This window comes from Sceloporus occidentalis, unplaced genomic scaffold, assembly GCF_023333645.1.
Source record: "Sceloporus occidentalis isolate IW3139 unplaced genomic scaffold, rSceOcc1.0.p SCAF_4, whole genome shotgun sequence".
Classification (NCBI taxonomy): Eukaryota; Metazoa; Chordata; class Lepidosauria; order Squamata; family Phrynosomatidae; genus Sceloporus; species Sceloporus occidentalis.
The window spans coordinates 201,531,861-201,549,011 of record NW_028316984.1 but is presented as its reverse complement, the minus strand read 5'-3'; the positions used below and the strand labels follow the sequence as shown (position 1 = coordinate 201,549,011).

The following is a 17,151-nucleotide window of genomic DNA, read 5'->3' as shown; positions in this document are numbered from 1 at the left end:
CTAATTTTCCTTGCTGACCTGATCCCATAACTCCATCTACCCCATTCCTCTCCAGGGCCTGGCCCTGTAAAACCTGCTATGCTATTAACTTCAGCCAAGTTTGAGGAGTTAGGAAGAAGCAACCATCTGAAATTTCCTTATTATTCTAAGGCTTGAGACATATTGTACTACTTTTCTATTTAAATGGAAGTCACCCATGCTGTTCCTTAGAGAATGTGGTCTTGAAGTTCAACATGTGGGATAATTCTCAGGCCGCTTTCTTTGAAATGGTTTTTCATTAGGCAGAATGAAGGCTCACTACTTGAGGTTGGGTTTGATCTGAATAAAGCTGCCTTGTGGAAGAACTGGTCAGGCTGTTGCACCAACTCAATTTCAAGCAGAGCTGTAAGATTCAGTGTAAATATACAACATCCTTATTTCAGTCCTTTATTTGAAGATGTGCATACAAGAAGGTCTGTGTCAGCTACAGCATGCTTTCACAATCCATGATCACAGAAGTAGTACTTAAATAGTATTGGGACCGGGATGTTGATTTGCTTCTTGAATTCAAAGACCCTGAAGTTTGCTGGAAATAATAAAAGCAATTTTAAGTTACCATAACTACATTGCTGTTTTCTTGAAATCAAGTTATTATATCCCTTCTTGGTGCTTAAGTGAATGTTTACTGAAGTTACTGAATAGCACTAATGACTTCAAAGAGTTTACCATACTGAGAGATCTGTTACTATGGTTACACAGAATCAAATTCTCCCATCTGATTAAAGTTATCTCAATATTCCAGATCAGTCTGCTTGATATAGGCACCAAGGGATTTGTGATGCTTTGTCCCATGCACCGAGGATTAAGTTCTGTGTAATACAACAAAACGGTTCCATTCACACTTCACAAACAAGCCTACTGAGATTGCCTCACATCAAGCAAGACACTAATACTTGCAGATTTAATTCTCTTAAAATTCAGCTTGGCAGTTTACCAAATGGTTAGGGTCACCAGAAGTTTACTAGCTTAGATTTTATACAAAATTGTGCCTTTAAAAAAAAAGCCATAGCTTGACTTGAAGATCATATACACACTATAGCTTAGTGAATACTCAGTCCAATAAAACTGTCAGAACTATAGAAAGAAAATATACACATTTTATAATGCCCATTCTCAACAGAGTACAACTTTGAGTGCTAATTGCTATCATCAGGCACTGTCTCTGCGCTAATAAAACTAGCATTTTATCACCATACAGTATTTACGTCCCATAGGATGTAGTCAAGCCAGTTAAAATAGTGCTGTAATTGTGTAGTTCAAAAAGGTCCTAAGTGTACACACAACTAAGTATTTCACATGCACCCTCTTCCCTTCCTCCTGACAACATCTGGTCAATTTGAAGTTTGCCTCTCTGCAGACAGCAGCTCAATAAATGGCATTTGTATTTAAAAGGAGAAGCCAAGAAGTGCTTCTACACTCTTGACTGCAAAAATCAAGATCTTACCTGTCCTCAACTGTTTTGTTGGATGGATAGAATACTTTAAATGAAAAGCCACTCCTTGGGAAGGATCCCTAGTATGAAAGCGGGTGAAGGAAGGAGAGAGAAATAACATTACTTTTTAACCCATACCATTATTTTGAGCAGCTATTCTTCATTAAATAGTCATTTTCAAGTATTCATTTATATATAAGATGCAAACACCTTTGAGTATTAATTATATTTGGCATTTCACCTAGAAGCACTGTTCCAGTTAAATGAAAAATTAACATTGCTCAAATGATGTTAACCAGCTGTATGACAAGCTCAGAAACAACCACTACTGTACAAGTCTGGTACTTTCTTGCTTTTATTTCCTTATGTGCCAGGAAGAAGAAGTGACCAAGTGCATAAATGTAGAGTTGTTTTGCTGGGAGCAGTCTGTGTGGGTTTCCTCCAGGAAGGGACACAACTGAAGATAATGTGAAAAGTTTTAACTATGAGAGATCCTCTTTGAAATGCAATAACCCATGAACGTAGGTGCTGTTCATGCTCCAAACAGAAATACAAACACACACTTCAGCTGTTCTGAAACCCTGGCACTGGGAGGCACCACAGAAAAAATGTTTCCAGAATGAATACTTCTGAGCTATTTCAGTAGTTTTCAGTAATAGATGGTTCATCTGTTTCAGCACAAAGTGGAAAGGGGGGGTAGCAGCACCTCCGAAATTAGCTGGTTTCTTTTAGCAGGAGCTTTTGCAATTGGCTCTAATGTTATTATGAAGTATAATATGCACTTCCAAATTAAAAAAAAACACCAATAGGACTAAAGTAAAACAAAAAACAACATTTAACTACCTAATTTAAGATAAAGGAAAAAAGGTATTTGAATTGGCATACCTTTTACTGAAGACCCTCTATTTTAATCCAGGCAAAAGCACTAGATACACATTTGCATGCTGGATACTTACTGTGACGGTCCATTCTGTTGGATTATGACCTGTCACCACCCAAGCCAGGCAAGCTTCATGTGAGCAAGATAAAAAGAAACTTATAGCCAGAGTCCAGACCCTTTCTCCACCCCCAATTCTAGGTCTCAGCAGAGCCAGGTTGAGGAAAGATAACAAAAAGATAGAAAGGGGTGGTGGGTGTCCCTTTTTCACACAGATCTTTACACTATAGCATTCTCTGTACATAGAGAAGGAGAGCTCCTTGAGTGGGATGCAGCCAAACAATACAAAGGAAGGGAGGAAAGGCTTCTTTCCAGGGAATCAAGATCTGTCAAAGGCCACTTCTGCAGAGGCAAACTTGTCTATTTTATAGATGCACATGAAGAAACAAGGTTTCAGCCAAGTTGCAGCTTGTCTAATATCCTGTAGTGTAATACTAGTGGAGAAGGAAGAAGATGTAAGCACAGAGTAAAGATCAAGGTCCTGTACTGCAGACTGTAACAAAAAGGGGCTGTGGGTAAACCTATGCTACATCTCTCCTTTTGAACCCCACCATGGACTGCCTATTTAGCTGCTGTAGCTCTCACATGTCAGCCAGTGTGGTGTAGTGGCTTGAACATGGGACTATGAATCTGGAGACCAGGGTTTGAATCCCTTCTTGGCCATATAAACCCACTGGGTGACCTTGGGCAAGTCACACTCTCTCAGCCTCAGGGAAAGGCAATGGCAAACCTCTTCTGAACAATTCTTGCCAACAGCTAGATGGCAGTTTACTATATTGTTCACTGAGATCCATGGGGAAGGTGGGGGTGCCAAACATTTCAGTGGATGATGTTATTTGTCTGCGTTTGAATATGGGGACAGAACGGTCATGGGGGGCTGCAACAGCTAAACTGTGAGTCCTGGGGGCTTTGCTCATTGCCAAGGGGCAGAATACCAGCCTCCACAATACATTAAAAACACACACACAAGGCACACAAGACCCTCAGGGGAATAAAAGTCAATGATTTTTTAATATTATTTTTTAGATTTTAAATCTATATAAAGATCTTTTTATTTGGGATGGTTAATGGTCTAAAGATTATTCATCATGAAATTGGGATTAGTTTTTAATTAGGTAGTATGAGAATGAATATTCATGCAATGTCTACATTTTTTGGTAGATGAAATCAATTTACAATGTCATGCTCTTCCAGTGGTTTTATAGTCCTCAAACTGAGTTTGTGTCTGCAGCGATCACAATCCCATCGTTCTTTTGCAAATCTATGTACGCAGGATCAACCCCTTACTTCTCAAGTGCTAAATTTCAGAGCATTCAATGAATAGATTGTTGGGAGACTAGGAGGGAATGGATCTGAAGAAGCAGCTAAGAGCAAGAAGGGAGGGGCAAACAATAAAAATGAAAGCAAATACAACACAAGCTATAATGTTATTGTTTTAGTTAAACTATTCAACTTGATATTATTAATGTAATTATTATTTTTCTCCTTCTAATAAAGTACAGCAGAAAGGTTTTCCAAATACAAACAATTAACCTATTAAACCGGAGATAATTCACAATAATTTCATAATTATCTATCTATGATGTGTTTCTAATAGTATAACCAATCAGTATGTTTTTTAAATATAACTGTTAAACAAAACTGAAAAGTAGTTATTCTAAAAACGAAACCTTCATCTAGTTTTATATATTAAGATTATACCAGCAAGAAGGAATATTTGGTAACTCTTGAGTTGTGTAAAATAGGTATTAAGCTAACAACAAGGAACAGTGCCTTTTGGCGGGGGGGGGGGGGGATTCACATGATTAAATTGAGTCTTTCTGAGTAGATATGATTTAAATTAAATTGATTTACTGGTTAATCTTGCGCTTGCAGATGTTACTAGCAGGATGACAGCCTAAGAGATGTAAGTATCTGTAGAGGAGTGAAGATCTAACCTGAGTCAGGAAAAGTGCTGGAAGTAGGGGAGAGGAGCCAAGGCTCTGGCTATAAGTTTCTGTTTCTCTTGCTCATGGGACGTTCACTTGTCCTGAGCTGCAACAGAATTCAATCTCCTTCTTCCACATGCAGAGTTATCCATAACATTGAGGAGCCAAGGCCCAAAACAAAAATGAACTCAGGTAACAGCTTTCATACTAATAACACTTGAAACAAAATAAAGATTTTTATAATGTGTTGGTTGTTTTTTAAAAAGTTACTTTAGATCTTACAGGATTTATACAAAGGCAGTCGGTGTTCGTCACTGTGAAGGGGTCATATTTGTCAGCGAAGACTATCATATCTGGCAGAGGATAGGTTCTTAAGGTGTAGTCATATGCCCAATAGACAGGACTGACATTAAGAGGCAAGGGAGTCAGATGTCCTTGTGATAAAATAGTCTTGACAAACTGTAAGGCAAAGAACAACATTGTGCTTATTAATTTAACTGTAACTTAATTAACTGTTAGTCCCTGTGATTTTACACACACACACACACACACACACACACACACACACACACACACGTACGTAAATAATAGCAGCCTATTGGGATCCAATATGGGGCCCAAAACAGACAGGGGGAAAAGTGCCGCCTTCAATGCAGATGACACACTGGACCGGTCAGAAGCCATACCAAGGCTGGCTAATGTGACCCAAAGCCAACAGCAAAAGGAACAGGAAAAAATCGCTCCTTGCCGGTTGTGGTTCTTGATTTTGGCAGTGGCCAGCCTTTAGACCTTGGTGTCTGGTTGCCATGGTCCTGGGCCAATCGGGGTCAATCTGGACTGTCGGTCTGTTTAACCCCTAAGACTCCAGAAGGCCAGGTTTGCATCTTTGCTAAGTCACAGAAAATATCCCCCCACACAAAATTCCCAAAAGCAAACCTTGATTTTGCCACTTTATATAAGGGACACAATTTTATTATGCCATTATAGAAAATGGGACTTGAGCAATGACATATTTTGGTATCCACGGGACATCCTGGAACCAAACCTCAGCAGATACCAAGGGCTCATAAAGTAGAAAGAGCCAGAATGGCCTAGTGGTTTGAGCATTGCACTATGACTCTAGAGACCAGGGTTCAATTATTATTATTATTATTATTAACCTTTAATAATAAAATTGAATAATAATTCAATTCCCTACTCAACCATGGAAACCCATTTGGTGAGTCACACTCTCAGCCCCAGAAAACCCAGTGATAGGCTCGCTTTAAGGTCACCATTAAGTCAAAAACAACTTGAAGGCACACAACAACATCAATAAAATTAGAGAGATAATATAGGCATTTCAATATCCTTCCCTTATTGACTACTTCAGTCCCTCAAAAGATTTTTACATACTTGCTATATATCAGCAGGAAAGGATGAAAAAATTGGACTGTTTCTAAATTAATTACAAAAAAATAAATAAGTTAAGACAATAAAGAGTATGTAACCTTCCAGACAACAACCCCCGGATGATGGATTTATTTCTGTTTCGGGTGTTAATTTTTTTAGGGGTGGGGGGGTTTGCCTTACATGGTTAGGAATATCCAAGTTGCTGCTAGGAAACCGGACACAGTTTCGGCACATCTTGTTTACCAAGTCTTCTCGGAAGATTATTATTTCCTGTGTGCAGTACTGTACCCTGGAAGAAACACAAGTTTATTTCATCAGAATAACTGAAGAAGCATCCAAGGCTATGCTGTCAACAAAAACAGAAATGTACACAAATCTCTACCAGATTTTCAGAAGATCAGACCTACCCAAATATATAATGCTATATATTAAAGGCCTCAGTAGCCCCAGAACGCCAATATTTGCCTTTATATTAAACTGAGACATTTACCTGCAAGGATTTGTAGTGAAAACTGAAAATGGCACCTGCTGTCTAAACTCTTCAGTGATGCTCTCTGAAAGTGGAGGCCTAAAGATGAATGATTGCAGTGACATATCAGAAGAGCATTTGCAGATTTTTGTAGTAATGTGTTCAGTAAAAAGAGTCTTCAGCTATAACTATCAAAAATATACCTTGGCAAAATGGAGCCTGGGCCAGGATCTTCAGGGCCAGGAATGAACACAAATCGACTGCTATAAATTGTTTAATGCAGATACTTAGATTAGTGTGATTGATAGGTAAAATAGAAATTCCAGCAAAAAACAACAAACAAGCAAACAAACAAAAAACAAAAACATTTCCTCAAATGCAACCAGAATTTCAGAAAGATATTTTGAATAGTCTTCTGTCTTGTTGGGATTGGTAGAGACATTTTTTCCAATATAAAACTGGTGGGGGGGGGGGGGCTTTGGTAGCTAAATTCAGCTTCAGGGTCTTTCCAGAGAAGGCAGACCCACTGCTGCTTTGGAACGGAGCATCTTCCTAAGAGTTTCTAGCTAACACAAGCACAAGGCATTGCCTTTGCAGCTGAACAGAAGATGCAAAGAAAAATGATATACTTAACAACTTGCAGCAGCTTCTAAGTGCAACTGATATTTCTCAGGAGTGGAATGTTTTCTAACAAATGTGAACAATAAATCTGTTCTGTTAATTTTTCATTGAGCAAATAATAACACAGCACATACCTCTCATGGATACTGGGAAATTCACATATCATATCTGCAAGGGCTTTCAAAGAACCTAGAGAAGCGACAGTAAAAGGTTGACTGTGAAACATCAAAGCTCCTAGTATTTTATTTTAGTCTTGAAGCCAGTCTCACTTTCATGATTAAAGAGCAAAGCCTGAAAGGCTGATCTCCAGTTTCCTGTAAATCTCTCAGGACTCAGAAAACAAATAGGGAGAACCAGGGCTTTCATGCTTTTGAGGTCTTTCAAGTCTTTGCAAACCTATACTGATTTTAAAATTAAGGATTTCAAATATTTGCAATGCTTGACTCCCTAGCAGAGACTCTGGTATACAGTGTTTGGAATTACTGATCTCCCTTTGCTAGTACAGACATATTAGTTATGCAAAGGTACATAACTGTTGTTCACTAAAATGTAGCCACTACTGAGCTTTTCTCAGACATTAATCTAGGGCAGGGGTTGAACAGCCACACTGTTCCTCCAACATATTGAAAACAAATTGCCCCAAATGCCTCCCAGGATGCTTGGGGGCAATTTCACTACGTTTTTGACCCTGAATAGGCCCTTTTAGCCTGAGGAGAGACCTTCTTCAACCATCAGTAATCTTGAAGTCAACTTCATGTTGAATCACTTCCTGTTGGGGAAAAAAGAATGTCCTCCTGGGCTCAAAATGACCCAAAACTGCCTCCCATGACCTCTAGTGTGTTTGTGGGCATGAGGAAGCCGGGGGGGGGGGGGTACAAATACTGTCTTGGGAGCTTTATATGGCACATAGGCTGCAATCCCAATCACAAAGGGGTAGCACCATCATGATGGGTTACTCTGAATATGCATTTGTTGGGGTAGCATCTGGCTGCCATGATCCCACCCCCAACCCCCCATTTTCTTCCAAATGTTGAAAAGGCTCAGATCTTCAAGTTGAAACAGCACAACTGCCACCAGAATTTGCTGGCTTCTTTCAAGTTATGTTCAGTTTGCCCAAGTCAGTTCTGTAAATTAGCCACAACCCTCTTGCTCATAGTATTTATTTTCTGGTTACCTATATACAGCAAGCTAAATAATGCTAAAAAAACAGGAAAACAAAGGCCAATTCAGTATTAACTGATAAGCAAAATACAACAGCTGATCACAAGTACCTTTCATTGACTGGATCTGATTTTTTCCATATGGGGCTGAAGAGAAGTTGCCACAGAAGAAAAAACAAGTTGGAGGCATAGAGGAGTAACCTGGATGGTGAAACAAAGACCATTACTCTTATTTGACTTGTGTGGAAGCTGGCCATTTCTCCCTTACAGTGCCCCTCTTTAACATTCAAATACAGGTAGAGTCTCTCTTATCCAAAATGCCTGAGACCAGAAGTGTTTGGGTTTTTTTCTTTCAGATTTTGGAATTGGTTAAACTACATGACATGCTGATCTTAGATAAATTAACGACAAAATGATTAAAGATGGTAAAATACCAAAATTGGGGGGGGGGATTGGACAAGGATGATGCAGGTTTGGAAAGAAAATTGGGGAAGCACCTCAGTTCTGTTTCTGGGGAATTAATATATAACAGAAATAGTAAAAATTGAGAATAAATGAATGGATTACGATAAGTGAATTATTGCTAAATTATATTGTTATGGGAATAGAAAATTTAATTTAAAGTTAAAAGTAGAAAAGAAGCTCACTTTCTCTCTCTCTTCTTCTCTCCCTTTCTCTCTCTCTTTCTCATGCACACTCATAGAACAACAAGATGAGTCCATTTCCCTCAAGAACAAAGCATGCATATAGCAGAAAAGCACCAGATAACCAAATAAGCTCTAGACCAGGTCTAGGGCCTTTAGAGGTGCTGCTGATCTGTGGCATCCAACATGGCTAATGCTAAGGGATTATGGGAGCAGCAGTACAATATCTAGGGAGCCATAAGTTATCCATTGTTTCTCAAGAATGACCCTACCAAATAGTCTCTAGCATTTGCTAGAGAAAGGCAAAATAGACACCTATCCATCCAAATATCCCTTTGTTTATCAAAATAAATGATTTAAGTACATTTCAAAGACTGGCTAGCTAGGTGAAATGTTACAAGACATTCTTAAAAGCCCCACTGAATCCGAGAGCAGTCCTCTGACCAAACACACACCTTTGGAAATCCACAAACAGAGAATAAAGGGAAGCAGCAGTACAATATTCTGGAGAGGAATGAAATGTACTGTACTTACAAGTAAATGGAAAGCAAGACATTGAAAGAATATTTGAGAAAAGACTGTTTCCAAAAGGATGGATATGACCTGCCTCTCCCATCCTCCCCGCACTCCCTCCAAACCTGGAACTGGGACCTGACAGGCAGCTGAAGGCCAGAAGAAAGACAAAGAGAGGCAGGCTCCCAGTTACTACTGGCAGGCAAATTTGTCCTAATTTTGCCTATTTGCAGGTTCCTGCAGGGGCAAGGTCAAATTACTTTCCCCATCCATTATCACTGAAACATCCTTAAAAATGAAAACCATTTTCAAGAACAATGTATACTTACAATGTGGACATACATACTCTCTGTGTTTAACAGAGCTAACTCCCAAACAAGTATGCATCAAACAGATTGCAGGCAGTCCTTATTATTGCTGGGACAGATCAACAATAAGAACAACAACAATACTGTAGCTGTCTTGATATTTCTTGTCTTTCATCATTCTGACTGATACTCAGAAAGATTAACCAGTTAGGAGTTTTGATGGTCCGATTTTGCCTGATAATTTCAGGGTAGGACTCATCTCCATACCTAATCTTGGGGACAAAATGTTTCCTTGCCCTCATCATTCCTAATTTTACAAATATCAAAATCTCTTCTCAAGTTGCTTTTTTTCCTCAACAGACCCAAATGTTTCAGTGAATCCTCACAAATTTCCAACATTCAGATGCAGATCACCAACTGAGGTACCTGAGAACATCATGCGAAGCTTTTCCAAAACTTCTGCTTGGTCCAGCCAAACATCTGAGAGGAACACAAACATGGCATCTTCATTTTCTTCTTCCAGCTGTTTCAACTTGGCAGAAGCTTTTACGGAAGTGGAAGAAGGCCCTCCAAAGAAATTTGCATTTCCATAATATGCCCTGCAGCATAAAAAAGCAATTATTGGTATCGCCATGTAAGTTTACTCTTCTCCTCAACCATCCTTTTTTTTTTTAAGCACAGAGTATGATTTTTAAAACTTAACAATTTAAGGTATTTATCTTTCATCATTTATCACTCAATTGTTGTTGTGTGCCTTCAAGTCATTTTTGACTTATGGTGACCCTATCCTGGGCTTTTCTGAGACTGAGGGGGTGTGACTTGCCCAAGGTTACCCAGTAGGTTTCCATGGTCAAATGGGGAATCAAACCCAGATCTCCAGAGTCCTAGTTTATGCTCAAACCACTACACTATGCTGGCTCTCTTATCACCCAATACCTTGCCACAATTCACCATGACCTACATCAAGGATCAACATTTGGTGTATTAGAACATAATGTTTTTTTTTTTACAACAAAATGTTGCAGTGCATACCTGGGCATCCTTGTTACCTGAGCTTGTTGTGTGATAACTAGAGGATGGGGGGGGGGGTTAAGGGCTAGCATCAAATATAGGCATTTCTGCTCAAGATCAGGCCTTGGTTTAGGCTTAAAAGTTTACTATATTGCAGTGTTATACCAATGAAAAATACTGCAGACAAGTTATAACGCTGACCAACAGTAATGCTGCAGGCATATTGCATCGCTTGCAGCATTAACATGGACCGCATTGAAAGACTGTGATAAGCCATTCTCTTCTAGACACAGGCCCTTACAATTTATAATGTGCACAACGTACTGCATCTACTATAAAATTTGCATTACCAGGGTTGTTTTTAAATATTTTATATTTACTTGGATATGAATTAGAAAGAGCAGGAAATCTTCTCTTTGCTACTACCTTGTGGGTTTTTTTGAACCAGGTGGAGATGGTGTAGTGCTCAATCATGCCAATATTAAAACATCAAAGGGCCGAAACAGACCAGCCCAAAGTGGTGTGATGCTATCCCTGAAAGAACTGGGTGGGTGCTGTGGCAACCACATGTTGTGGCCCCATTCCAGCTTTTTTTCCAACACAAAAAAAAGGGTGCAAAATGTCCCTCTTTTTTGCCCAGAAAAATGGTGGCTTTTCTGTGGCGGTGGTGCTTTTTCAGTGCTCCTGTGGCATATGAATGCCATGCTGTTGGAGCACTGCAATGCTGCCTACTGTCTGGTTGGGTGGGTGGCATGATGCCGGCTTTGGGGCGTTCATCATCCATATGCCATGCCACCAGGAAGCCGGTGTATTATGCCAGTCTGTACTGTCCCAAACTTCCTCTTCGATGTCTACAGAGAATCTCATTTCTGGTCCTTAAAGCACTTAACACTGTTGCTCAGTGTGCATCAAGAATAACAGAATCACAGAGTTGGTAGGGATTACAGGTTTTCTACCCTTTCTAGATGTATGACTGGTAACCTGTTTGTGACTTACACGTGCATAAGACTCCTTGTACTTTTTTGGCCATGACCTAACATCCATATTCAGCTGAGTATTGTGGAAGCAGAGTTGAACATGTGGTGCCATTTCACAGAAAGATGTGTATTTCACATTGCAATTATGCATTTCACACTTGTTGACAAATTCATTTCACACTGTTGCCTTTCACTATGTAACGCACAGTCGTCAGATATCACTACAAGTGTAAAGTTACACTTAGTGTGGGCTCTTGGCCTACATTTCTATTCCTTTCTTCCCTCTCAGCCCTTCCATTCCTTTTGGGGGGTGTGTGTATCACACTTAGATGTCAGTTTTCCTCTCTCAGTCAGCAAACACTCCTCATCATTGTGTCCTTACAGAGCTATCTGGGATTTTGTTCCTCTTTACAATTTCCCCCCTAATTTATTTTTGGAGGCTTAGAACTTCCCCAAGTCAGCCAATATCTTGTTCTTGTACATGGACCCTGCTGTTTTGAATAGACACTTGCAAGCCCACTTTTCTGAAGTTTTCAGGAACAGAATACAATGTACCTTGTCGTAGCAGAAGGTTCTGTAGGGGGGAATCCAAAAGCGTTGACATGAAATACTTCATCTTCATACCAGCCTAGGAAATAAAATTGGAAATGCCTCTGGCTAAGCTGGAGATGTTATAGCATATCTTATATCAAAGAGATCCCTACACTTTTTAAGAAATGAGAAATAGTAAATATGACACGCTGCAATCAGAGCATCAGTATCTCTGATTTTACATTCTATCCACCTCTACAAAAAAGAGCATCTTCATTTTGAATTCTGGTCATAACATTTATTAGCTGTTCCCTGTTGCTTTGGCAAGCACAACTCTGACAAAGGATTCTTTCTAACTCCCAAATCATTAAATCTATAGCAAAACTGTTAATTCTTTAAAACAACACAGTTTAAAATTTCAAACAACTATGTCATTAAGCAGCAGCGAACAGAGTAATACAAGTTAGCTGCTTCCAGACAGGTGGCACAGCAGAACCATTATCCTTTTGTATGTTTTATAATAAAACTGTAACTGATACTTCACATTATCCAAACAATGGCACTTCAGTTTATATGTACTACTGCTATGTCTTGTCCATACCAATGGCAGGGACATTAAGGCAACATTGTTATAAATGTTGAAGTGGATACCATTTTATGACTCTGTTAATTATTGCTGGGGTGGATAGTGTAGCAACCAGAAAAGCTTAAAATGAATAACTTGCTCCAGCAACATCTAAAGCTCAAATGAAGCTTTTTATATCTTTTTGGGCCCAAGCACCACTTCTGGGGCAGCAGGAAGCCTTGAAAGGGCAGGTCTTTGTAGTTTAGAGCAGGGATGGGGAAAGTGCAATCTGTGGGCTACAAGTGTGCCCCAAGCCTTTTTTCCCACCCTGTGGAGCCCCTGAGAACATTCCCCAGCTTGGGCAATTTTTCAGCCCAAAAATCATCGGAAAGGATAAAAGCTGCTCCAATCTGCAACATTTTTACTCACCTGGCCTTCTAACCCCCCTCCCTCCCCCCGTGGCTGAACAAATCTTGAAAATGAATCCAGAAGCATCTCCACATAATTTCCAGTATCAGTATGGCACAATACAGAGAAAAAAACAGCTACTGGCAGAGTTGCCCAGCCCTGGTCCATCCCAGCTTCTCCAAGCACACTGCTGTCCTTGCTGCACAGACTCCAGGGACTGTGCAGTCCTCAGGGAAGGCTGACCAGTCCTAGGGCTGTAGACTAAGCACTGGTCTGAGCTGAAGGGTCTGGAGCATCCCAGGTGGCGATGTCCCTGGTCTTTCAAGCTTAGGAATCTCCAGCGCATTGGGTCATGGCTGAGCCTGATGTCTCATCTGTCAGCACTGCAGGTCTCTGAGTCCACATTTAGGTTACTGCTGTGCTGCTGGACTCCTTTCTATCTTGTTTACAATTTTTTTCCTAATGATATTGTGTGTGTGTGCGTATGTGTGTACATGTGTGCAATCTTCTAGTTGCCTGTCAACTTATGGTGACCCCAAGACTTTCATAGGGTTTTCATAGGCAAGAGACTATAATACTGAAAGATGGTTTTGCCAGTTCCTTCCTCTGAAACATAGCCTACAGCACTTGGCATTTGTTGGCTGTCTCCCATCCAAGTACTAACCAGGGCTGACTCTGCATAACTCTCAAGGTTAGAGAGGATTGGGTGCCCTAAAGGTATTTATACAGTCTTACCCTAAGGCAGAGTGGGAAAAATATGGGTCTTTTCCAGGTGCCTTCTCACCTCCCCCCAATAACTTTAAAATATTACAAAATACTGCACTTTAGCCCACACAACCCAAGGCCCAAGACCTCAGCATACCTTTAAAACACCTTTCTTGGCTGGAAACAAACCTGGAAGTGATGCAACTTCATTTCCAGTTGTGTGGGTGAAAAATGGCCTCTTCCACAGCCACCCAACCGTAATACCACATTAAGTCCCATTATTGATATATAACTTCAACAACAATGCAGTCATAAACCTATAATGCTATAATCTTAACCAACCATGCAGCACACAAGCAAGCCCTACTAGAAGTCCTGCTCAGTGCTCATATCTCAGGATAAAAAAGTATGGATGGAAGAGAGCAAGATGGCAATGGCTAACCCCACCTCCATATTCACATGCTGATCCAAAGCTGTCAATGGAACCTGCTCCCTTACAAATTTATACTTGTGTGCTTTGACTGTGTGATCTCATATTCTGCTGCTGCAGTGTATAGCTTGAGAGTGAACAGAATTGTAAATGTGGAAGAGGCCACAAGGGCCATCTAAACCAACCCCACTCCATGCAGGAAAACACAACTAAAGCACCGCTGAAGACTGCCCAGCCATTCTCTGTATTAAGACCTCCAAAGAAGGAGCGTTCAGCACCCTCCTAGGCAGTAAATTCTACTCTCCAACAGCTCTTGCTAGTCTTTAGTTGGAATCTCTTTTCTTGTAATCTGAACCCATTTGTTTGTGATCTAGTCTCTGGAGCAACAGAAAACAAGATGACTCCATCTTCAACATCACATCCCTTCAGATGTTTAAAGATGGCTGTCAGAATAGGTTCAGTTCACAGCTCAGATCAAGACACAAGCAAAGTCTGCACATGTAATCTCCCCACCGCACTACTACTACTCAGGCTCTTTGTTAGAGCAATGGGTCTGACTTATGAACCAGTCTCCTAAGAACTCACTGGATCATAAATTCACCAAAACGAGTCAACAATTTTAACAATAAAAAGGTCCGCCTTACCTTCTGTTAAAACAAAACAAGACTCTGTATATAAGCCACTGTGGAACTGGTACAAAGTGGTTAAGGATGATGAACTATGGCATTACTACAGAAACAATTGTTAGAAGCAAAGCAGATTAACAACAATGGTATTGATTTCCATCTTCATTAATAGAAGTTTAGCATTACATCCAAACCCTAAAGTATTACTCTTAACTACATTTAAGAGAAATAAGCCAACTTCATAAATACATGTGGGTTTGTCTGAACAAATCATAGTTAGCCCTACCCATAGTCTGCTTGAGACTGTGGCCGGTTACAGACCGGCACTTGGGACGTCCGCAGGACGTCCCCTTTTAAAAAAGGGGCGTCTCTTCTAGACTCTGTCCGTACAATATGGCGCCAGCCGTTCCACATGGCCGGCGCCATCTTTATGTATCGGACACTGTGCGTCCGAACGTGTTGCGGTGCTAATGACGTCGCGAGTGCGCCAGCGGCGCCTCGCAACATCATTAGGGCGCCGCAGAAAGAAGCTCCATTTTGGAGCTTCTTTTTTGCTCCGCAAGGGAGCCGCACGGTGTGGCTGCGACGGCTCCCTTACGGAGCAAACGGCGGCGGCGGCAGACCGCCTCAAAGCGGCGGTCTATAACCCGTCACAGACTACTACAGAAGCATATTATTGATTCTGCTGTAATCCACCTTGATTCCTCTGGGAAAAGGTGGAATATAAATAAATTATATTATTAAACTGTGCTTAGTTTAAAAGGGAAACAAAAATGCTTGCAATCACCTTCTCATGGCTGGACTGGAGAAAGGCTGATGTTGAATTGTGTGCCTTCAAGTCATTTCCAACTTATGGCAACCCTAAGGGGGTTTTCTTAGCCAGACTTGTTGTGAGGGTGTTTGCCACTGCCATCCGCCAAGGATGAGAGAGTGTGACTTGCCCAAGAGCTACCAGTAGATTTCCATGCCCAAGAGAGGATTCAAACCCTGGTGTCCTAGTCCAACACTCAATCCACACTGGCCACCTGAAGAAAGGAGGGGGAGGGATATATGGACATAACTTCAAACAATTAGTATTAAATTTGAACCTAAATGAGCTTGCCCAATTCTTAAGATTCCTGACAGAGGGATTTGTCTTGGTGTGAGAGGGCATTCTTGGTGACTGTTCCCAGGCTATGGAACTCTCTCCTACAGAAAGCTAAGTTGGTCCCCTCTCCTTTCAGAAGCAGGTAAAGACCTTATTTATTTATTTATTTAAACAGCCATTTGATTAGTAACTGTTTGTGCAGAATACATCTTTTAAGGTGTGTGCGCTATACTATTATCCTTACTGTTTAAATGCTTTTGAACCGATTTAAATTGATCTTTTCTTGCTTGTGTGTTTTAACATTTTATCAACACATTTTTTTTCTCTACTATGTTTTTAACCTTGTTGTACCCACCTCTGATTTCACATCAGGAGAAAGGGACAATATAAAATAATAAATTTTTACCTTGAAATTAAAAAATACAAGGTAATATGAAGGAAATTAAAGAAAAATAATAATGTTTGCATCTATTTCTTGAACTCCATGAAACCCATCCACAAACCTTCTATGAGTTTATGGACTCCTATCTGACTACTGTTCAATACGGCATTTTATACACAATAAATATCAACACTATTTTTGGCAAAACGGGAAGGGGTATGCAGAGCATAACTTGCTGTATTGACACAAACTTTTGAGTGTTTATTTTCACCAATAAAATAATGAATCCACAGCCAACACATATTCCAGATGGAAATACATGAGAGGTTAAGGCAAATTTCTCTCTCTGATAAGTCCCTGTTTTTATTGGACATACATATAAAGGATATTGCTTTACTGATGTCCAGCTGGACGACGCCGGTAGGATCTTCCAAGAAAAACTTCCCCTTAAAAATATGGATACAGGGAATTAAGATCAAACGTCCCCTTTCCATTATTCCACTTGAAGTGGAATTCCTTATTGCTCACTTTTATTCTCAGCAGCATCTAATTCACTGAAGACTTTGGAAATTCCTATCCCTCTTCCAGTCACATTTGAAACACAAATCTCACAGATTGTCATCATACTGCTGAACAACAGTCATCCACAAAACCACTGATAGCACAGAGCTTACCTCCTTCAGCTGGGTTATCATGCCAAGAACAATCACGTCCCCAACTTTGGCTGAGTTGCCCAAGAGAGTTTCTATAGTTTTGAGCTAGAATCAGAGAAAATCAATTAAGGCCTAACTGTTTTAAAGTACCATACTTCTTATTTGTTTATTTATTTCATTTGTATGCTACCTTTCTCCCAGAAGGGACCCAAGGCAGCTCCTGATAAAACATTTAAAAATTACAATAAAATTTAAAACAGTCAAAATAATCTAAAAAGAGCATAAAATACATATACAAAAGTTAAAAGACACCACTGAAACACACATACTCCA

General features: G+C 40.1%; 1 protein-coding gene across 3 annotated transcripts in view; it reads right to left on the bottom strand.

Annotated features, from left to right (window-relative positions):
• Positions 1-410: 410 nt before the first annotated feature.
• Positions 411-17,151, bottom strand: part of LOC149315314 (DNA polymerase epsilon subunit 2) — a 30,488-nt gene continuing 13,747 nt past the window's right edge. For all 3 annotated transcript variants that reach the window (XM_089522951.1, XM_089522953.1, XM_089522952.1), the window contains 13 exons: positions 16,840-16,923; positions 16,555-16,611; positions 14,715-14,763; positions 11,987-12,059; positions 9,870-10,042; positions 8,090-8,179; positions 6,953-7,007; positions 6,401-6,460; positions 6,219-6,296; positions 5,909-6,017; positions 4,619-4,795; positions 1,484-1,551; positions 411-565 (listed from right to left, as the gene is read on the bottom strand). In XM_089522951.1, coding sequence (XP_089379077.1) covers positions 547-565; positions 1,484-1,551; positions 4,619-4,795; positions 5,909-6,017; positions 6,219-6,296; positions 6,401-6,460; positions 6,953-7,007; positions 8,090-8,179; positions 9,870-10,042; positions 11,987-12,059; positions 14,715-14,763; positions 16,555-16,611; positions 16,840-16,923 — 1,092 coding nt within the window. In that variant the 3' untranslated portion in view covers positions 411-546. The remainder of the gene's footprint in view (positions 566-1,483; positions 1,552-4,618; positions 4,796-5,908; positions 6,018-6,218; positions 6,297-6,400; positions 6,461-6,952; positions 7,008-8,089; positions 8,180-9,869; positions 10,043-11,986; positions 12,060-14,714; positions 14,764-16,554; positions 16,612-16,839; positions 16,924-17,151) is intronic.